This window comes from Musca vetustissima, unplaced genomic scaffold (genome assembly GCF_032173495.1).
Source record: "Musca vetustissima isolate MV318-11 ecotype Yass unplaced genomic scaffold, APGP_CSIRO_Mvet_v1 utg1698, whole genome shotgun sequence".
Lineage (NCBI taxonomy): Eukaryota > Metazoa > Arthropoda > Insecta > Diptera > Muscidae > Musca > Musca vetustissima.
This window is the reverse complement of record NW_026875477.1, coordinates 156,329-179,060: the sequence shown is the minus strand read 5'-3', so window position 1 is coordinate 179,060 and position 22,732 is coordinate 156,329. Positions and strand designations below refer to the sequence as shown.

General features: G+C 37.0%; 3 protein-coding genes across 3 annotated transcripts; 1 reads left to right on the top strand and 2 right to left on the bottom strand.

Annotated features, from left to right (window-relative positions):
• Nucleotides 1–2,155: 2,155 nt before the first annotated feature.
• LOC133337970 (peritrophin-55) lies at nt 2,156–2,868 on the bottom strand. Its single transcript, XM_061546167.1, has 2 exons — nt 2,859–2,868; nt 2,156–2,787 (listed from the first exon to the last, which is right to left on the bottom strand). Exons 1-2 carry the CDS (start codon nt 2,866–2,868, stop codon nt 2,156–2,158), a joined length of 642 nt encoding a protein of 213 aa, XP_061402151.1.
• Nucleotides 2,869–9,285: 6,417 nt separating this feature from the next.
• On the bottom strand, nt 9,286–10,201 carry LOC133337969 (von Willebrand factor A domain-containing protein DDB_G0286969). Its single transcript, XM_061546166.1, has 2 exons — nt 10,195–10,201; nt 9,286–10,037 (listed from the first exon to the last, which is right to left on the bottom strand). Exons 1-2 carry the CDS (start codon nt 10,199–10,201, stop codon nt 9,286–9,288), a joined length of 759 nt encoding a protein of 252 aa, XP_061402150.1.
• Nucleotides 10,202–12,918: 2,717 nt separating this feature from the next.
• Nucleotides 12,919–18,172, top strand: LOC133337968 (choline O-acetyltransferase). The gene is made up of 6 exons (XM_061546165.1): nt 12,919–12,954; nt 13,031–14,010; nt 14,074–14,196; nt 14,276–14,480; nt 14,555–14,755; nt 17,975–18,172. The coding sequence occupies exons 1-6, from the start codon at nt 12,919–12,921 to the stop codon at nt 18,170–18,172; spliced, it is 1,743 nt and encodes a 580-aa protein (XP_061402149.1).
• The last annotated feature ends 4,560 nt before the right edge of the window (nt 18,173–22,732 follow it).

The window sequence follows — 22,732 nt, the reverse complement described above, 5'->3', positions numbered from 1 at the left end:
AGAAATTCATTAGAATTGGAGCTCTGGGACCATTTAATATTAGGCAAATTAAAATCGCCAAGGCTTATACAAATATCGTTGTCTTTCGCTGTTTGACATACATCAATAATGAAAGAAGTATGTTTAAGGTATATGTCAACGCTTGAGTTAGGTGGTATATATGAACATGTTATATACAACGTTATATTGCCCAACCGAATCTTAACAGCTACAATTTCAATATCTATAGATGCGGAAAAGGTTATCTCTTCTGCAGAAAATTTCGAAGCAACTGCTATTAAAACTCCTCCTCCTCTACCTTTAATACAATATTTTCGATCACGCCTAAAGATTTGAAATTGATTACAAAGAATTTCGGTATCATATATGCCGCTATGAAGCCATGTTTCTGTAAATGCAATTACATCAAAATTAAAATCAAAACTATCTACAAATAAGGCTGACAATTTAGTATTTAATCCTCTTACATTCTGGTATGCAATATTAATAATATCGACAGCAGGTTCCGTACTTAGTTTTTTGATTTTGTATTTGGTAAATATACGATATCTGTTTTTGCTACATTCCTATATATATATTCATGAATGATGGCTTTAGGCGGCCAAAACTTTGGATTTACTATAATTTCGAAAATATTTTCTGGAACAATTATCTTAAATGACGCTTTACTACGTTGTTCTGCATATCTGAATTTATAGACTTTAATTTCAATATCGGAGTCTATCTTATTTTTAATGTAGGAATTAATATCTTCTTCCGAAGTTTCAGCTGCAAAACGAGCTGCAAATACAGTTTTCTTAGGTTCAACAACTCTTAAATTTGGGGTCGGGGTATTTGGGGTAATTAATAAATGTGGCGATCTTGGCGAATAAAATTGCTTCGATCCTGATGGTGTGGCTTCATCCATTAATTTTTCCTTATTATCGTCTTTAGTAGCACATGTTACTTTTGTTTGGTTATCATGAATTATAATTTCAGGTATTGGAAGGACATTTTTAGAGTTGACAGTAGTATATGATGGTTTCTTTCTTTTTCGTAGGGAATCAGTCGGAGATTGGACAAACTGATCCAAAGATGTAGAATTTTCGAATAAATTTTTATATTTCGTAAACCTTTCCGTTAAGGTATTAAGTTCATGATTTATTTCTAAAAATTCTTTCGGGTATTTTTGAAAAAGGTATAAAACTCAACATCATACGTTCTACAATTAACGCAGCACCAGCGCAGTCCCTTATCTTCCTTTAAGTTATCTGCTGTACGCGCAGCCAATTCTACGCACTTAATATGGTAAGAATCAAGGCATAACCAGCAAGATACCATAGCACCATTTGAAAGGACATTTTTACAATTTGTAAATGAGCAGCTCATTTTGAATATCAATATTGCTTATAACGGTTAGGTTTGTATAACACTATAAAGCTTCTTAGCAGATTCTGCAACCAGAGATAACAAAATAAAAAAGCTTAAGCAAGTTTCGCAACCATTCAATACGACGTCGCTAACAGGAACAATGATGAAATCTCGAATAAAGCTTTATGTTAATATATCAGCAACAAGCTTAAAATCAGCGATCATTCACAGAATTCCAGTGTTGTAAAGTTTACAACACTGGAATTCTGGAACCATGAGGTTCCTGTTATGGTTAAGGACATCGCCTATAATTTTCGGTGATGATCAGATAATTATTTTGGAATGACATAATAATCTATAGACAACAAATGAAAGCCGAACATCACAACACAACTCACGGTGAAGGGAATCTGGACAGTAGCTGTACTGAATACTCGTAATATTCGGAAGAGGTGCTGTTTTCCTCTAATCGGGCAAGAGGGTAAAAATATCACGAAATATTGCCCAGGCTCGGAATAAACATCTGCAGAAAATTTTAGTTCCGTGGTAGTTGTGTAGGGTATAATATGGTCGGTCCCGTCCGACTATACTGCTCCGCTCACTGGTTTTAACCTAACGTTTTAGAATTAATTTCAGAATCGTTATTGAGCACCATTCATAGGGCATTAGACTATAATTTTTTTTTAATTTGCGGAACTATCGGTAAAATAAGTGCGACTTTTTTCATTTAATCTTTAATTCTCAGCAGAATTGCAAAAAAAGAATTTTTTATTGAAATCTATGTACTTGACAACATTAGATCTATTTATTGTGTATTGGGTTGGGACTCAATTGGTGGGATATTTTCAATTGTTGGTGGGGTGGGGGGAGCGACAGGTGGGAGGGGTACATTAGGATCTGCGGTAGATGGAACTGGAGGTGGAGGAATCAGTGTTGTTGGAGGGGCAGTTACGGGCTTTTTAGTGGTGGTGGTTGTGGTTGTGCTGGTGCTTGTTGATTTTGTTGGTGTAGTATTTTCTTCGACGGGTGGTGTAGTTTGGGCAGGTTTTTTAGTTGTGGTGGTGGTAGTAGTAGTGGTGGTACTGGTGGTACTGCTGGTAGTTGGTTTTGGAGTTTCTGCCGCAATAGGCACACAGGTTGAGTTCTTGTCAATTTTCAAAGTTTCACAATATTGAGAAGGAATATATTGGTCACAGCTCACGCAAGATTGTAGAACAAAACTGAAATAGGTGTTTCCTGGGCAGTTAAGCACAACGGGATTTCCTGCACCTTGGCAACGATAATATTGTTGAACATTCTCGTAGTTTGGCCACAGATATTCCAATTCAGAACCTTGACATGCCAATTCCAGAGTGGTGTCATAAGCGGGGACCGTGCAGTCATATGTAGCCGCAAAGGCACTCAGGCTCATGGCCAATACACCAAATAGCACAAATGCTGGAAGAAAAGCAAATCCCAAATATTGAGATGGTAAAACACCAGCAGAAAGGAAAGCACACAATACTAACCAGTTTTCATTTTGGAAATTTCGTAATCCGTTTATTTGTCCCGAATAAAACTGACTATTTCTGTTATTCTCTCTCCAATTTGTTGTTCACCGAAGACGACACTGGAAAACACTGATTAACTCAACAACCACTTGACGTTTTTATATGAAATAATTTTGGTCTAGAAATCCCATTGAAAACTGTCAGTCAAGCAAAAACAATAATCATCCTCATCATCACACGTTAATGTCACTGATTTCTTCTATCAATAGTTAAATGGTGTGTATGTATGTGTGTTTTTTTTTAATTTTTTCGATATTTCTTTGTAACTTCTAATCACACAAGCACCAAAAGCAGATTAGCTGGCGCAATCAGTGTGCAGAACAACATTTAGGCAAAGAGATAATAAACCATAATTAAAATGGTGTTTAACGTGTTCCCCATTCCCAAAGTAGCAAATGCCGTTTAATATAATTCCATTCCCAAAAATATAACTTCCTTAAACGCTACGGGTAATTTCATTCATTATTCTTCATACCGATATATTATCTTCAAAGATTTGATTAAAACAAAAAAAAAACAAACTAGTGTTCTTTAAAAATCCACGCCTATTGCCCTGTTAGTGCTTGTAAAAAAATATTCTTTAAAAATCCACGCCTATTGCCCTGTTAGTGCTTGTAAAAAAATATTCTTTAAAAATCCACGCCTATTGCCCTGTTAGTGCTTGTAAAAAAATATTCTTTAAAAATCCACGCCTATTGCCCTGTTAGTGCTTGTAAAAAAATATTCTTTAAAAATCCACGCCTATTGCCCTGTTAGTGCTTGTAAAAAAATATTCTTTAAAAATCCACGCCTATTGCCCTGTTAGTGCTTGTAAAAATATTCTTTAAAAATCCACGCCTATTGCCCTGTTAGTGCTTGTAAAAATATTCTTTAAAAATCCACGCCTATTGCCCTGTTAGTGCTTGTAAAAATATTCTTTAAAAATCCACGCCTATTGCCCTGTTAGTGCTTGTAAAAAAATATTCTTTAAAAATCCACGCCTATTGCCCTGTTAGTGCTTGTAAAAAAATATTCTTTAAAAATCCACGCCTATTGCCCTGTTAGTGCTTGTAAAAAAATATTCTTTAAAAATCCACGCCTATTGCCCTGTTAGTGCTTGTAAAAATATTCTTTAAAAATCCACGCCTATTGCCCTGTTAGTGCTTGTAAAAATATTCTTTAAAAATCCACGCCTATTGCCCTGTTAGTGCTTGTAAAAATATTCTTTAAAAATCCACGCCTATTGCCCTGTTAGTGCTTGTAAAAATATTCTTTAAAAATCCACGCCTATTGCCCTGTTAGTGCTTGTAAAAATATTCTTTAAAAATCCACGCCTATTGCCCTGTTAGTGCTTGTAAAAATATTCTTTAAAAATCCACGCCTATTGCCCTGTTAGTGCTTGTAAAAATATTCTTTAAAAATCCACGCCTATTGCCCTGTTAGTGCTTGTAAAAATATTCTTTAAAAATCCACGCCTATTGCCCTGTTAGTGCTTGTAAAAATATTCTTTAAAAATCCACGCCTATTGCCCTGTTAGTGCTTGTAAAAATATTCTTTAAAAATCCACGCCTATTGCCCTGTTAGTGCTTGTAAAAATATTCTTTAAAAATCCACGCCTATTGCCCTGTTAGTGCTTGTAAAAATATTCTTTAAAAATCCACGCCTATTGCCCTGTTAGTGCTTGTAAAAATATTCTTTAAAAATCCACGCCTATTGCCCTGTTAGTGCTTGTAAAAATATTCTTTAAAAATCCACGCCTATTGCCCTGTTAGTGTTTGTAAAAATATTCTTTAAAAATCCACGCCTATTGCCCTGTTAGTGTTTGTAAAAATATTCTTTAAAAATCCACGCCTATTGCCCTGTTAGTGTTTGTAAAAATATTCTTTAAAAATCCACGCCTATTGCCCTGTTAGTGCTTGTAAAAATATTCTTTAAAAATCCACGCCTATTGCCCTGTTAGTGCTTGTAAAAATATTCTTTAAAAATCCACGCCTATTGCCCTGTTAGTGCTTGTAAAAATATTCTTTAAAAATCCACGCCTATTGCCCTGTTAGTGCTTGTAAAAAAATATTCTTTAAAAATCCACGCCTATTGCCCTGTTAGTGCTTCTAAAAAAATTTTCTTTAAAAATCCACGCCTATTGCCCTGTTAGTGTTTGTAAAAATATTCTTTAAAAATCCACGCCTATTGCCCTGTTAGTGTTTGTAAAAATATTCTTTAAAAATCCACGCCTATTGCCCTGTTAGTGTTTGTAAAAATATTCTTTAAAAATCCACGCCTATTGCCCTGTTAGTGCTTGTAAAAATATTCTTTAAAAATCCGCGCCGATTAAAAGGACTTTTTATCTGTCCCAAGAAAAAAATTGGAATAAATGATTAGATAGTGGTTAGAAATTATTAACATTTCCACTGGTCATTACTTGTTATTTTTTACTCGGCTTGGTGACATTGAAATAAAATCTGCAATTTAAATTTGGAATGGTGACAGCTGGTAGAGGTATTTTGGGGGTTCAAAAACAAATACCAGAACTACTATATCTGTTTCTGATCCAGGTAAACATTATGTGTCTCGCGACAGCATAAACGTACGATATGACGTAGCAGCATGTGTTGTGTTGTTTACAGCGACTTGAAAAAGCAATATTCCAAAATCATGACCACGGATCACTTACAGAGAAAACTAGGGATACAGAAACTAGGAATATGATCGGTTTTAACCCCTGAAATGAGTTTTCATATTTTAAGCTTTTTTGACGTTTAGGCTTATTAACGATTTTTGGTCTATTCTGAGACATATAGTAAAACTGTATGAAGAACATTTTTGTAGAATATTCTGACGTATTATAAGTATTCCTCACATTTATATTTATTTATGTAATCGTTCAACTACACAAGCAATTGGCAAAGCTGTGAAAAAAATTTTTGAAGGGACTGGAGCGTCTACAAATATTTTATAACCTATGAACCTTTACCCATATGAAAAATATTTCAAATATTTTTCTTTTGTGCAATCTCAATTATTGGCTATGTATGTGTGTTATCACACAAATATTATACTCATATACCATATTTATATTATACATATATGTGTGACAAATTAGATTTTACTGATTCAAACAATAAATTGCAAACATAAAAATAGATTATTATCTGACGAAATTTGGATTCTAGGAACAACGCCAATTTATCAAATGATCACATACATTTATATAGAGATATGAATATTCAGAGAATTTCAATTGAAACCCTATCATAATAAAATGATGACAAAAATAAAAATATATACTAACTGAAACAACTATAGATACAAGCCCCCTAGAGACGCGGGTGGAACTGAGGTTTCTTATTTGTAAAAATGGATAATGAAATTTTACTTCGTTTATCATCTCAAGAGGAGATCCCGAGGATCGACTACAGTTAATATCCTAACTTTGCCATAAGAACTATAACCATTAAGACAGGAACATCTTCAACAGCTTTGCAATACAAAGTAACGAAAAATATAATTCGACTTTAAAATATCCATGAATTTATAGACCTTGAAAAATATTCTTAAAAAATCCCTTACTTAGCTGGCTTGTGACAGAACATTTGTTCCATAAGCCGACCTTATTTCCAGGCGTGTCGGTCTTATGTGCAGCTCATCCAATTTAAAAGACCATGTTCCGTGATGTTGTCTTCCACTTGATCTTTCCATCGAATTTGTGGACTTCCCCTTCTGCGTGAACCATCAGCTGGTTCTTTTTATATGCTTTTTGAGATGGGGCATCCTCATACATTCGAACAACATGGCCTAGCAAACGTAGTCGCTGCAGCTCGATACGTCTGACTATGTCGATTCCCAAGAATAGATGGTACAGTTCATGGTTCATTCGATGGCGGTATTCACCGTCGACGCAGATAGGCCCATAGATCTTCCGAAGAATTTTTCTCTCAAACACTCCAAGAGCTGCCTAATCTGCTGGCGCAAGTACCTATGCTTCAGATTCATACAATAGCATGGGTAATATCAGCGTCTTGTAGAGTATGAGTTTGGTCTGGCGAGAGGTGGCCCGGCTTTTGAGTTGTTTACTCAGACCATAGCAGCATCTGTTGGCCAACACTATCCTTCTCCGGATTTCAAAGCTGATGCTATTAGTTTTGTTTATGGCGGTACCAAATTATATAAAATCTTTGACTACCTCGAAGATGTAGTTCTCAAGTTCCACAGTCCGAGTCTACTGGAAGTCCGAGTCTACTGGACGTCTTACGCGTTGATATCAGGTCAAACTGCCACTTTGTCTGAATTCTCGTTCCGTATTGAAGGGATCTAAATGGTACTTTCCGACTTTAACTGCTTACATTGTGCCAGTTAAAGTTATCCTGTATATTAATTTTGCAGGAATGCCAAACGCAGGCATAGCTTAAAAATCCTCTCAGCGGATTGAGTGGAATGTGTCGATGTTTTTTCTTTTTGTTTGTTTTGTCGGTTTTTCGTGGTTGTTTTCCAAGATATGGGGCAGTGTAAAAATCTGGTTTATGGTGGGTTTGCCAGGTCTGAAGCCTCATAATGTTATTGACCCTTGGCTTCTGACCACCGGCCTTGAATAGTTCGGCTGGTAATCTTTCGCACCTGATGCTTTATTATTCCTCAGCCAATTTATTGCTATTGTGATCGCATCTTCGCTAGGTGATATACAATCTATACCGTAATCTCTTATTGGTTCTAGGGTATCTTCTTCGCCGTTATTATTTGATATACAATACCATCAGAAGCTTTACAGATCCTCAACACGCTGTGTGTATCTGTCACCATCTGCACCAAAGCATCCGGTTTGGTATTTCACTCGTTTGTAGAATGTCCGGACTTCATTCTGACTTCTATGCATTTCGATTGGCCCCCGCTGACGTTTGTCTTGTTCTTTTGAAAATACGTTTCTCCTCTCTCCTTTTCTCCCGATAATTCTCTTTTGCAGTGCGTGTTGCCACTGTTTGCTGGGTTCCTTCCTCCAGATCCTCAACACGCTGTCTGCATCTGTCACCAGCTGCACCAAAGCCTTCGGTTTGGTATTTTACTCGTTTGTAGAATGTCCGGACTTCATTCCGACTCCTATGCATCTCATTGGCCCCCACTGACGTTTTTCTTGTTCTTTCTTTTGAAAATACGTTTCTCCTCTCTCCTTTTCTCCCGATCGGAGAAATCCAAGTGGCCAGGGCAGCGGTCGATATGTTTGAAACTGGTGCTGCTAAATACCATGTTTTTAGCTGCCGCGAAGACAATGAACCTCATGCCATTGTCGGATGTTCCTTCATGGAGGCAAAATTTTGCAACGGTGGGCCAAAAAAATTTTTCCTTCCGATTTTTGCATTAATATCTCCTATCATAATTTAATGTCATGGCCAGGGCAGCGGTCATATGCTGTTTCTAGACGCTCCTCAAATATGTCTTTGGTCTCTTCAACTTTGTCTTCTGTCGGAGCATGGGAGCAAATAAGACTGATGTAAAAGTACTTCGCTTTTATACGGATTATAGCAATTCGCTCATCTACTGGAGTGAATCTGGAGACGAGGTCTTTTATTATCGTATTAACCATAAATCCGCAGCCAAATTCATGTCTCGATTCATGACAGCTATAATGCAGGCCGTAATCAACTGATTTAACGTGGCCTGTCCCTTTCCATCGCATTTCTTGTAAGGCAATAATATCGGTTTTGTACCTAAGTAAATCCGTCAAAACGAAAACTGCACCTGTTCTATACAACGTGTGCACATTCCGAGTGCATTGGGGGTTTGGGTTAGTTTTTCTTTGTCTTTTCATAGTAATAGGGGTATTCCGAGTGTGGGTAACTAACCCGAAGCCACAACCAAATTTTTATATTTCTTATCAACTCATTATTTCAACGGATTCAATGGGGAGGTCAATGTCAACAATTGAGATGAAGGAGGGACCGAGATAAGCCCGAGCTTTGCCAGGTTAAAGCCAATCAGAGCCGTTCTTTGGTATCTCTTATCCCCTACGTATCCACGATTTTTATAGACCTTGAAAAAATTCTTTAAAAAAAATCCACTGCTTTTATAGAACTTGGAAACATTCTGTAAAAAAATATTCTTTAAAAATCCACTCCATTTGAAGACTTTGAAAAATATTCTTAAAAAAATCTACGCATTTCGAAGTTGGTTTTAAAGGTGAAATAAAAAAAATTCGCACTAAATTCAAAAAAGGTGAACATAAAGCATGTCCCTCTCTAACCTATAAAACTAAATGAATTATGCTGATGTGTATCTCCGCTTGTATCCATTTTATTATTTATATATGTATGTATATATTTTTTGTTTGCTTTAAATCTAAATTATAAATTTCGACTCTTTCATGTCAAGAAAATGTAACGGAAAAAATGGTGTATTTCTTAATTGAATTTAAACCTCCTTAAGCTTTGGGAGTTTTCTCCTTCTTCTTAGAATCGGTTTTGGTCTTCTTGGCATTATCGGCTTTTTTGGCGGGCTTCTTGGCAGCCTTTTTGCCAGCCTTAGCCTTATCACCTGTAGATTTCTTCTTCTCATTTTTGGACTTTGATGAGGATTTCTTCTTATCGGCTGATGGTTTCTTGGCATGGGGTTTTTCTTCTTCGACGGCAACAACTGGTGGTGTGGGTGCTGGGGTTGGTGGCAATGGAACATCAATGTTGCTTTGTTCTTTTTCCTTATTGGCATCAGCATCAACAGCTACCTCTTCGACAGGTTTGGTTTCCTCGACTGGTTTAACTTCTTCAACAGGTTTGGCTTCATCGACAACAATGGGAGCTTCAGGTACAGCAACATCTACCGTCGGTGGAACAGCGGCAATTTCCTTATCATTCGTCTCAATTGGTGGATGACCTTCAGTGTCCTTACGATCGGTGGCTGTTGAAGCAGCAAGTGGCAATCGGGCAGCTGGAGGAGCAGGGATATATTTGCTGGGGCTGGTACACAGTTGCAAAACGAAGGTGAAAACTTCGCCAGGATTACAGGTTATCACCATGGGTTTACCACCCAAAACATTGCAAACGAAATATTCCGATTTGTCATAATAGTTGGGCCAACGAATGCCCATTTCCGAGGATTGACATTTCAGGGGGTAATCGAGATGGGTGCTGTGAGCCAAGGCTACCAAACCCAAGGTGGTCAAGATTAGTCCAAAAGCTGTAAAGAAATAAAGCAACAAAATGGATTGAAAATAAAACTATGCACTTTATAACTTTTCACTTTAACGAAATTCAAGTACGAAGGACATTTGGTGGTTTTTTTTCAATTCCATATTTTGGTATACGTTAGGAGTAACATGTGTCTGTATCCGTACCTTTCATCCTTGCTGTTTGCTTGTTTAATAATACGTCGACAATTGATGAATGTGTTGAACTGATTTCATCTTCAGATCGATATCAACATTTATACTATTTTTTTGTTTTCATATACAGCGAAACATCAATGGCATGTTCCAAAACAAGAGCTATCGAAAAATCTCAGAATTCAGTTAGGCGATCGTGATAAGAGACCGACCCCCCAAAAAAAAGTGATAATATCAATGGGAAATTTCACAATAATATAACATAAAAAATGTTTTCTTTTTATTTGATTTCTTATCATTTGACAGTTTACATATTTTGACAATTTTTCGAAATTAAGATGATGAAGAGAACATCTTTGAAGAAAATATTTCCCAAATTTTTGTAATATAATTTTTTTTTAATTGTGGCTGGGAGTTCTGTTAGTGGAGGTGGAAATTTTTTATTGGAAGCGAAGATTATACAAATGCAGCGATTGAGCGAAGACTTCCATCCGCTGGCATATAGGAGGTACCTTCATCTATTCATGGCTCACAGCTCGACTGTAAAGAATCCGTCAACTTTTCTTTATAATTCTACATCCAGATCGTCTCTAGTCTATACAGCCTTCAGCCCGTCTATAAAATATTACCTGCTTTTTGCTGGTCCATAGAAAACTCCCTACCTTCAGCTGGCCAATTTAACATCTTCCTTCATTCAGCTCCTCCATAGAAAAATATCTTCACATTGTTTCTATAAAATTAATTTCAGGTGCAACATAAAAATTATTTACAGCTCGTTTGTAAAGTCTCAGTTTATCTTGACTCTAGAATAATGCCCTTTAGCTTGTCTATAAACAGACCCTTTAGCGTAGACCTCCATTTCAATTTTCAAGGCAGGGAGGCCTCTATAAAAGACCACCAGTTAGTCTATATTCAGCTCTTCTATAAAAATTTAATTTAGCTGATCTAAAAGCAGACCCTTCAGATTTTCTATAAAAGTCCTATGAAAATCTCCCTTTTAGCCGTCAGTGCAGGGAGTCTTCTATAATAAGCCTACGACCAGTTAGTCTGTCTTCAGTTCTTCAATAAAAAAAACCATTTAGCGTTTGTCTAAAAGTCCTTTCAGCTCCTCTATGAAAATGCTCCCTTTCAGCTTTCAGGGCAGGATGTCTTCTAAAAAATAGTTAGTCTGTCTTCAGTCCATCTATAAAAATACTCTTCAGCATATCTATTTCTATAAAAGTTCTTTCAGTTCATCTATGAAAATACCCCTATTTTTGCATTCAGGGCAGGAAGTCTTCTATAAAAATACTCTGACCAGTTAATCTGCTTTCAGCTCTTCTATAAAAATACCCTTTAGCTTATCTGTAAACAGTCCCTTCAGATTTACTATAAAAGTCCTTTCACCTCCTCTATGAAAAAACCTCTATTTCAGCCTTCAGGGCAGGGAGTCTTTTATAAAAATACTACCACTAGTTACTGTGTCTTCAGCTCTTCTATTAAAATACCCTATCTATAAAAACAACCCTTCAGATTTTCTATAAAAGAATCGTATTTAAAAAACCTCCCTTTTCGCACCTCTACGAAAATACCTCCCTTTCATCCAATCTATGAAAAGTCTCGTTTGATGTTATTTTAAAAGAGGCCTTGCTTCAGTCCTTCGTTTCATCTCATCTATGAAAAAACCTCGCTTCAGCTCGTCTATGAAAAGTCCTCGTTGCCACAGATCTGGGAATAGACCTCGCTGCAGTTCGTCTATGAACATACCTCGATTGCTTTTGTCTATGAAAAGTCTCATTTCAGCTCATCTAAGAAGAGGCCTCGCTTCAGCTGTTCTATGAAAAACTACGCTTCTACTGTCTATAAAGACTCCCTTCAGCTCGTCTATAAAGACTCCCTTCAGCTCGTCTATAAAGACTCCCTTCTGCTCGTCTATAAAGACTCCCTTCAGCTCGTCGATAAAGACTCCCTTTCAGCTCGTCTATAAAGACTCCCTTCAGCTCATCTATAAAGACTCCAATCATCTCGTCTATAAAGACTCCCTTCAGCTCGTCTATAAAGACTCCCTTCAGCTCGTCTACAAAGACTCCCTTCAGCTCATCTATAAAGACTCCAATCATCTCTTCTATAAAGACTCCATTCAGCTCGTCTATAAAGATGGCCTCCCCTCGTCTATAAAGACACCCTTCAGCTTGTCGAAAAAAGACTCCCTTCAGCTCGTCTATGAAGACTCCCTTCAGCTCGTCTATGAAGACTCCCTTCAGCTCGTCTATGAAGACTCCCTTCAGCTCGTCTATGAAGACTCCCTTCAGCTCGCCTATGAAGACTCCCTTCAGCTCGTCTATGAAGACTCCCTTCAGCTCGTCTATGAAGACTCCCTTCAGCTCGTCTATGAAGACTCCCTTCAGCTCCTCTATGAAGACTCCCTTCAGCTCTATTATGAAGACCCGGTTCAGCTTTTTTATAAAGACTCCCTCCAGCTCAATATAACATATATTACTACTACCTCATCCCGACTGTAAAGACTATCTCCAGCTCGTCTATAAAGACTCTCTTCTTTTAGAACACCTACCAGTTCGTCTATAGAAGTTCAAAATTATTATTTTATTTTAGAACCCTCCAGAACACCCTAATAAACACAAAATGAATGCAAACAGGAATATATTCTAACAAAATTTAGAAATTTGTTTCTTTATATCTTCTTATCATGCACTGAAACAAGAAACATTGTGTCGGAAATTCCAAGATATCGACGAAATGTCCGATAGGAGTCATATTACTTCGCAAGATCTTGTACTCGATAAATCAATTTAATTAATTGGGGAAATTTCATTCATTCATTAGCTCTCCCTCTGTTATTCTGTTTTAGGCCTACTACTATTGGCTAAATGACATGTATATGGATGTACGCTTGGCCCTGCCCATTAACTCGAATCCTGGTATGGTCTTTCCACCTCAACGTTTTGCCACGGTACATGATGTGGCCCGTTTTGCGGCACGCATACTCGATGGCATTTTGTTGCACAAAGAAATGTTAGATAGCGGTCAACTGCCCCAAGAGAGAGCAACATCACGAGAGAAAAATCAACCACTGTGTATGGCTCAGTACTATCGTCTGTTGGGCTCCTGTCGTCGTCCAGGCCTGGAACGAGATTCACAATATTTGCCGCAAAGAAAAACCGATAGCCAACATGTGATTATCACGTGTCGCAATCAAATGTACTGTGTCGTCCTGAAGGCGGAGGATCGTGGCAAATTGACGGAGAGCGAAATCGCCTCACAGATACTCTACGTTATGAGCGATGCTCAATGTTTGCCCTCGAAACCACCGCCAATGGGTTTGCTAACGGCTGAACCGCGTACACGTTGGGCCGAAGATCGTGCCACACTGCAGCTGGAGGAACGTAATCAACGAAATATCGATCTGATTGAGACAGCTTTGATTTTATTGGCACTCGATGAACCGTTGCCATTGAATTTCAATGCACGAGGTTTTACGGGAGCCACACCATCGACCCATTATGCTGGTGGGCGGGATGAGACAAATATGGCCCATGAAATGTTACATGGTGGTGGTAGTGATTACAATTCCGGTAATCGTTGGTTTGACAAAACTATGCAAATCATCATTTGTACCGATGGTACATGGGGTCTCTGCTACGAACATTCCACATCGGAGGGTATTGCTGTCGTCCAGCTGCTGGAGAAAATCTATAAAGGTATCATGGAGAAGCCAAGTGAAGATACGGGTGTGCCACAACATCATCTACCACCACCGGAACGTTTGGAATGGGATATTGCAGCGGAGATACAGAAGCGTTTTGCTGAGGCTGCCGTTAGTTTTGATAAGTAAGATGGGGGGTATTTTTGTCGGATTTTTTTTTATTAAAATTTCTTTTTATTTTTTTACAGAGCCATTGATAATTTGGACTTTTATGTTTACCGTTACAAGGGTTATGGTAAAAATTTCATCAAGGCCTGTCAAGTTAGTCCTGATGTTTATATACAGCTATCACTGCAATTGGCCTATTACAAGTAAGTGGTTACTGACAGATACATAAAAGGTCGTACAAATAAAGATATTGACCTTGATTGTGTCTTTCCATTCTTCCAGACTGTATGGTCATTTGGTAGCCACCTATGAGAGTGCTTCAACCCGACGTTTCCTATTGGGTCGTGTCGATTGTATACGCAGCGCAAGTACCGAAGCCCTTGAATGGGTTAAGGCCATGTGTCAGGGTGAAGGTGCCAATGTGGCATTGGAAAGTGATCGTGAAGAAGAGGAGGATCCGCGTAAAGTGAAATTTAGCATATATAGTGTAAGTTTGCAAATCGCAGATACTCTTTAGAAGATATATACAAATTATCGATTTTTCTATTGTATACTTTATAGAAAGATCATTTGCGTGAACTATTCCGTTGTGCGGTGGCTCGTCAAACTGAGGTCATGGTCCAAAATATTCTTGGCCATGGCTTGGATATACCGCTGTTGGGTCTACGAGAGGCTAGTCGTGAGGTAACCGGTGAATTGCATGAATTATTTACAGATGAATCCTATGCCATATCACAATGCTTCCTGTTGTCCACCAGCCAGGTAAGATTTTGGTACAATTTTCCTATATATTTATTAATTTTTTAAGCACCTTTAACTTAATAATTTGTGGTTGATAATTATTTTTATTTGGATGACATCAAAAAAGAGGGCAGCTCGGAAAGTTCTTAGCCTAGCACAAAAAGCGCGATATAAACAGAAAAGGACGCATCCGCAATTTTTTACAACGAAAGCACGCATTTCTAATTTTTCCATTGTAAAATATTGCGTATACGTCTTTTTTGAACACCTGTTTCTATATGAAGGAGTTCATGTGTTCACAGGAACGGAAGTTTCCAAAAGTTTTCTGTTATGTTTCTGATTATACCGCGCTTTTTGTACTAAGCTAAGAACTTTCCGAACTGTCCTCGTATTTATAGATGATCTGATGGGAGTCTTTATAGACGAGCTGAAGAGAGTATGTATAGACGAGCCGACGGGAGTCTTTATAGACGAGTTGAAGGGAGTTTTTATAGACGAGCTGAAAGGAGTCTTCATAGACGAGATGAAGGTAGTCTTTATAGACGAGCTGAAGGGTGTCTTTATAGGCGAGTTGAAGGTAGTCTTTATTGACGATCTTAAGGGTGTCTTTATAGACGAGCTGAAGGGAGTCTTTTTAGAGGAGCTGAAGGGAGTCTTTATAGACGAGCTGAAGGGAGTATTTATAGACGAGTTGAAGGGTGTATTTATAGACGAGCTGAAGGGAGTCTTTATAGACGAGATGAAGGTAGTCTTTATAGACGAGCTGAAGGTAGTCTTTATAGACGAGCTGAAGGGTGTCTTTATAGGCGAGTTGAAGGTAGTCTTTATAGACGAGCTGATGGGAGTCTTTATAGAGGAGCTGAAGGGAGTCTTTATAGACGAGCTGAAGGGAGTATTTATAGACGAGCTGAAGGGAGTATTTATAGACCAGTTGAAGGGTGTATTTATAGACGAGCTGAAGGGAGTCTTTATAGACAAGCTGAAGGGAGTTTTTATAGACGAGCTGAAGGGAGTCTTTATAGACGAGCTGATGGGAGTCTTTATAGAGGAGCTGAAGGGAGTCTTTATAGACAAGCTGAAGGGAGTTTTTATAGACGAGCTGAAGGGAGTCTTTATAGACGAGATGAAGGTAGTCTTTATAGACGAGCTGAAGGGAGTCTTTATAGACGAGCTGAAGGGAGTCTTTATAGACGAGCTGAAGGGAGTCTTTATAGACGAGCTGAAGGGAGTCTTTATAGACGAGCTGAAGGGAGTCTTTATAGACGAGCTGAAGGGAGTCTTTATAGACGAGCTGAAGGGAGTCTTTATAGACGAGCTGAAGGGAGTCTTTATAGACGAGCTGAAGGGAGTCTTTATAGACGAGCTGAAGGGAGTCTTTATAGACGAGCTGAAGGGAGTCTTTATAGACGAGCTGAAGGGAGTCTTTATAGACGACCTGAGGGGAGTCTTTATAGACGAGCTGAAGGGAGTCTTTATAGACGAGCTGAAGGGAGTCTTTATAGACGAGCTGAAGGGAGTCTTTATAGACGAGCTGAAGGGAGTCTTTATAGACGAGCTGAAGGGAGTCTTTATAGACGAGCTGAAGGGAGTCTTTATAGACGAGCTGAAGGGAGTCTTTATAGACGAGCTGAAGGGAGTCTTTATAGACGAGCTGAAGGGAGTCTTTATAGACGAGTTGAAGGAGATTTTATATAGACGAACTGAAGATGGGTCTTTATAGACTAGCTGTGAGGAGAAGTGTTTTTAAAGACGAACTGAAGGAAGACTTTGAGAAGTTTTGAAGGGATTATTTTAGGTGGGATGGTGGAAGGGGGTATTAATAGACGAGCTGTAAGAAATCTTTATGTCGAGCTGAAGGGGAGTCTGTGGAAACACACTGAAGGGAGTCTTTGTAGACGACCTGAAGGTAGTCTTTATAGATGAACTGAAGGTAGTCTTTATGGACAAGCTGAAGGAAGTATTTATAAACGAGATGGAGGAAGACTATGTACTCTAGTTGAACGACCTCTTTATAGAAGAAGGCTAAGAACTTCCCGAATTGGCCTCGTATTTATATATCATCTAATGGGAGTTTTTATAGACGAGCTGACGGGAGATGTTATAGACGAGCTGAAGGCAGTCTTCATAGACGAGATGAAGGTAGTCTTTATAGGCGAGTTGAAGGTAGTCTTTATAGACGATCTGAAGGGTGTCTTTATAGACGAGCTGAAGGAAGTCTTTATAGAGGAGCTGAAGGGAGTCTTTATAGACGAGCTGAAGGGAGTATTTATAGACGAGCTGAAGGGAGTATTTATAGACGAGCTGAAGGGAGTCTTTATAGACGAGCTGAAGGGAGTCTTTATAGACGAGCTGAAGGGAGTCTTTATAGACGAGCTGAAGAGATTCTTTATAGACGAGCTGAAGGGAGTCTTTATAGACGATCTGAAGGGAGTCTTTATAGACGAGCTGAAGGGAATCTTTATGTCGAGCTAAAGGGGAGTCTGTGGAAACACACTGAAGGGAGTCTTTGTAGACGACCTGAAGGTAGTCTTTATATATGAACTGAAGGTAGTCTTTATGGACAAGCTGAAGGGAGTATTTATAAACGAGATGGAGGAAGACTATGTACTCTAGTTGAACGACCTCTTTATAGAAGACATATATGGAGACTTTTTATAAACGAGTTGGTCGTGTTTTTTAGACAAGGCCAACAGAGGTCTTTCCATGGACGGACAGTAAAGACAGTCTTTCAGTCTTCAGACAGTCTTTCTGCAGACGAGCTGTAGGTAGACTTCAAAACGTTTTGACAGGAATTTTTTAGGTGGGATGGAAACAAGATTTAAGTTTTTTTTTTGTAGTCGGAACGAAGAAACCTGAAAGTTGTCTTCATGAACGAGAAGCTGGAGTCAGCTTTTATAAAGATATAAAATATGTGAACCTAAGGTTCTGACATTGCTAATCTTTGCCATATTTTCCGTTTTTTCGGTTCTGTTTAATTTCTGTTTTCGGATCCTTTGTATTTTACATAGACCCTTTTTAATAGTATTCATTACAAATCAATAAAAATAAAAAAAACTTTCAGTTATATTGCACTAAAATGATATTCTAAGCACCTACCATGAGCACAACTACCGATAAATGCACCAAATTGCAATTAATGTAAGGTAAATTATTACTGCACCGAGCACCCTCGCACCTTCGAAAAAACAAAAATATTTAATAAAAAATGTATACAATTGAAAATAAAAACGCAAAATTTAGGTGGCCTCAACTACAGACAGTTTTATGGGTTATGGACCCGTTACGCCCAAAGGTTATGGCTGTTCGTATAATCCACATCCGGAACAGATAATCTTTTGTGTTTCAGCATTTTATGCCTGTGAAGATACCAGTGCTTCACGTTATGCCAAATCACTGCAGGACTCTTTAGATATTATGAGAGATTTGTTGCAGGATTAAACTAAAGCTTCGAACATACATACATATATACATACATAATAATATTTACTACATAGTGAAACCCATCCTTTATTACAACAATAACAACAACAAAACATATCATAAAAATGTACCTTAACAAATGAAATGCAATGAACGAACGAAGTGAAGAAACAAGAAAAAATTAATTACTTATTGAAAAGGTTTTAGAAAAATTATACAACCAAACAAACAAACCAAAAAATAAATAATTAGTTACAATTATTTACACACATATATACATACATAGAAATTAACTACTAATATATATACATATGAAAAAAGGAAACGTATTAAAAAATACTAAAGAAAAATTATTGAATGTTATTAACTAAAAGAACACAACACAATAAGGACAACAACAACAACAAAACCAAAGAAGTTTGTAGGGAACTCACTCACATGCCATACGTACATACATACATAGTTAATTATTGAAGTTATATAATATTCAGAGTATAGAAATTGTTTTTGTTTCATTAGTAAATCTGTTAATAAAAAGATTATATAATCGACATATATACAATAACTATACAAAAATATATTCATTATATAAATAAATTTATTGAACACATATATAGAAGCAATTCCATCCCAAAAGCCATAAAATTTATTTATTTTTAGTTGATTTGAGAGAAACATGTGATATATGTAAATAGAATTATTTATTTCATGCCGAAGTGTTATCTGAAATAATAACCAAACATTTTAGCTTAAAACGCCACGAAATATTGGCCCTAGACCCACCTCTTAATATGCCGATCATATCATATCTCGACTAGATGTGTGTCCGCCCGTCTGTTCATTGGTCTGTAAATATTTTGGGAACAAATGGAGCAACAACTTTTTTGTCTGTTTTTTTTTCTGGTCGCTCTAGAGGCTACAATTATGACAGGAACACAATAAGCATGAATGTTTTGATGAAGACCAGTCAATATTTAGCGTGTCAAATGGACCCAGACTGCTGTGTAAAAAATTACACAATTTGTATTCTATGGCGTATATATTTACTCCAAAAGGACACAGACCCGAAAAGTTTATAATATGCCCTAGAGGAGTATTCACTGTCATAAAATGTCTCATGATGTTCTGTTTATAGTCAACGACAACGCCTATAGTTTTTGGTTGTGATCCGATAATATTTAGGGGATGAAATGGACTAAACCCTTAATTTTTAGTCGCTCTAGTCAATGAAGATCTGCAGAATGTTAGAGTAAGGTGGTAGCTGTGTAGGGTATCATATGGTCGGCATTGTGCGACAATACTGCTTCGCTCACTGTTTTTTTTTTAAAGATTTACATACGCACTCTTGGAGTAGCCTGCCCTTGTATGGAGAGTATATTCATTACAACCAACCCAATAATATATGAGGGCAGATCAACCTTTACTGAATCGATGTAACTAAATGTATGTACATTGTTGTAAAGACCGTAGATATGGACCGGTCGTTATGTATTCCAACTGTAGCATGAAGTTCCAATTCTGCCCATGGACGACACTTGATTGTGTGGCAATTATTAACGACATCTTGGAAATTATTTCCGATCAACTTCGCATTCGTCAGATGTTTAACCTAACTCTAAATATTGATTTGTGATTACAGACATGTACACTTCTTTTTGATTTACCGATGCATGCACCACTTGGCAGCCCTTTTAAGCTGATCCCACACCAATTCTCGGTTTCAAAAAAAAAAAAACGATTTTTTTTTAATTTTATTCAATTTGAACCTGTAACTACTCAAAAATGTCTCTTTCTCGAAAATATAATCGATTTTTGACCCATATGTCTGGAATTTACACACTCACAATGAATGGGTATATTAATTATAACCAATATAACTATGTGCGGGGATAGGTCAATTTTGTATGGCCACGACATATTGGACCCATATCCACCTTTACTGATAATCACATTTCCGTACATTATATCTTGATATCGAAATACGGAGCAGTGATATGCATCAGCCATCACGGAATTTGGCATAAAGTTTCTTAATTTGATATTGCCTTCATATAACTGTGTACATAGTTTCACTTTTTGGTATATCCTCTATAATCAATAGGTTTAGCCATAGTTTGCAACATTTTGTGTACTGTGGCTATGGTATAAAAAAGTCAATCTGGTCAAACTTTATCGCTTTTTTCAACGGTTTCCACTCAAAGTGATCGTTATATGCGTTTATACGAATCTTCTTTGCCAAGGCGTTATCGTTGTCGTATAGGATCACCTGTTCTACCCAGTTTATACTCTTAATCCTATGCATGTTCCATGGTTCTTATGTCCGTTCTATAGTTTTGAGTATTGTCGGAATGAAAAACCACTCAACCTATTTTTTCCCGAAATAGTATGCTCCTCCTTCTTGGATTATGCCAGAAAAAATATTGACTTACTCATAAGTTTAGCTTGACGGTATAACTGCTTCTTTACGCCTATAATTACAGTTCTCACGTTAAGGGGACCACAAGTTTACTAATTTTCGAGCAAAGTCAATGATACTAGTTCATACCAGAGGTAGATATGTACTCTTCCTAATTGCGTTGAAATTTTGAGATCCAGATGTACCTCTTGCTTCATACATCTGTTCATCTCCTGCTTCATATATCTCTTCAGGCTCTCTTTGATACCTCGGCACTTCTCTCTCCAGTTTATGAAGATTTTTTCTGACATGATTGCGGATATGGAGAGGAATAAAGTGGTTCGAATGGTGTAACACCGAAACATTTATTGCAACGACAGCATCATGTTGTGATGTCGCCCAGGTTGGAATGTTCTTCGTCTTCTCATGTAAGAGTTTTTTTTGAGAGTCATAAGGGTGTCCTTAGTACGTCATTTTGCCAGTATTGAATAGTTTTCCATTGTGTTACCCTTATAGAGGTTATCAACATGGTTTCTGTACCAGCTCCACAAGTACTGCTGCCTAGTGACTTGCTCCTGACCTTATCAGAAAAGGCTGTGGTATCAGCGACTTATAAATTTTATAGAATGTGGCCCCTAGGACCTTGGGACATGCACATGCACATTCAAAGGAAGACGCATCTCGACCTGGTGATGTTGTTCGATTTCCAGTTGATCAGGCGATCTGTTCCTGTTATCGTTTCCAAAGATTTGAAGGGCACATCTGATTTGGTTACCTTTTCGGTTAATAAAAGAATGATGTTGACTTATTTCCATATAATTTAATAAGAGGTCATACCTCTTATGTTGATGTTATTAACGGAAAGGGTGAAAATGTTGTGCACTGGCTTTAAAAAATTATTCGAAATCGTCAATACTATCTACACCTTGGCTTGTTTTATAAATAATTCAATTTTAATATACAGTCGAAATCGTTTATAACAAAGTCGTTTTTAACGACGTATCGGTTATAACGACCTTATCAGAAAAAGCTGTGGTATCAGCGACTTATGCATTTTATAGAATGTGGCCCCTAGGACCTTGGAATAATTACTGGTCGGAATTATGGACTCATCGACATGCACATTCAAAGGTACACGCATCTTGACCTGGTGATGTTGTTCGATTTCCAGTTGATCAGGCGATCTGCTCCTGTTTTCGTTTCCAAAGATTTGAAGGGTTCATCTGATTTGGTTACCTTTTCGGTTAATAAAAGAATGATATTGACTTAATTCCATATAATTTAATAAGAGGTCATACCAAGAGGTAATGCACTGGCTTTATTATTCGAAATCTTCAATACTATCTACACCTTGGCATGTTTAATAAATAATTACATTTAAATATACAGTCAAAATCGTTTATAACGAAATCGTTTTAGCGAACTATCAGTTATAACAACGGTATCCAAAAATACCGTAAATCATTCTGTCCTTTATTTGGTATCGCTTGTAATGGCTATGCCAACAAATTTCGCCGCACCCTTGGCCGACGTTATAAGCAATTTCGGGTGATTTAATGATTCTCAATACTCTTTATCTTAAAAAATTATATTAAACACTTTGCAAAATCCTAAATTAATATTGAAAAAAGTATTTTTTAAATATTTTACTTTAATTAATAACACACAAAAATAGTTCCTAACATCACAGCTTTTAGTTACGCTTATTATGTTACTATTAAGTTTACATTTATAGTGAATATTCATGTTAAAATAATTACATAGATACCATAAGTTATATTATTTTATTTAATTTAATAACAAAAATTACCAATAACCAAAAACAGGCAAACGTATAACACTTAAAACATTTCAAATATTATAACACTATATAACACTAGAAAAAATTTGGAAAATGTTTAAAAGAATTTTCAAATAATTTAAATTTTATGACATCGAAAGGTCATTTTTTAAATAACGTTTTTTTTAATTAATATATGTTATAGCTTATAAGAAATATAATATTTCCAATTTCCATTATTAAATCTTACATTCCAATGAAAGTACTCATATATGTGAATGCTACAGTTATTCAATTACTAATATAAAAAGCGGAAGTTATAACTTATACAAGCAACAACAACACAAATAATAGCTACGATAACTGAAACCAAACAAACAACGAATCTTTCACACACGCTTCG

Excerpts from the sequence above, each read along its gene's own strand:
- LOC133337968 (XM_061546165.1), top strand. The coding sequence starts at position 12,919 with ATGTCCGATAGGAGTCATATTACTTCGCAAGATCTT. Across the intron at positions 12,955-13,030 it reads ATATTACTTCGCAAGATCTT|GCCTACTACTATTGGCTAAA; the intron begins GTACTCGATAAA and ends ATTCTGTTTTAG. Across the intron at positions 14,197-14,275 it reads CTGCAATTGGCCTATTACAA|ACTGTATGGTCATTTGGTAG; the intron begins GTAAGTGGTTAC and ends CCATTCTTCCAG.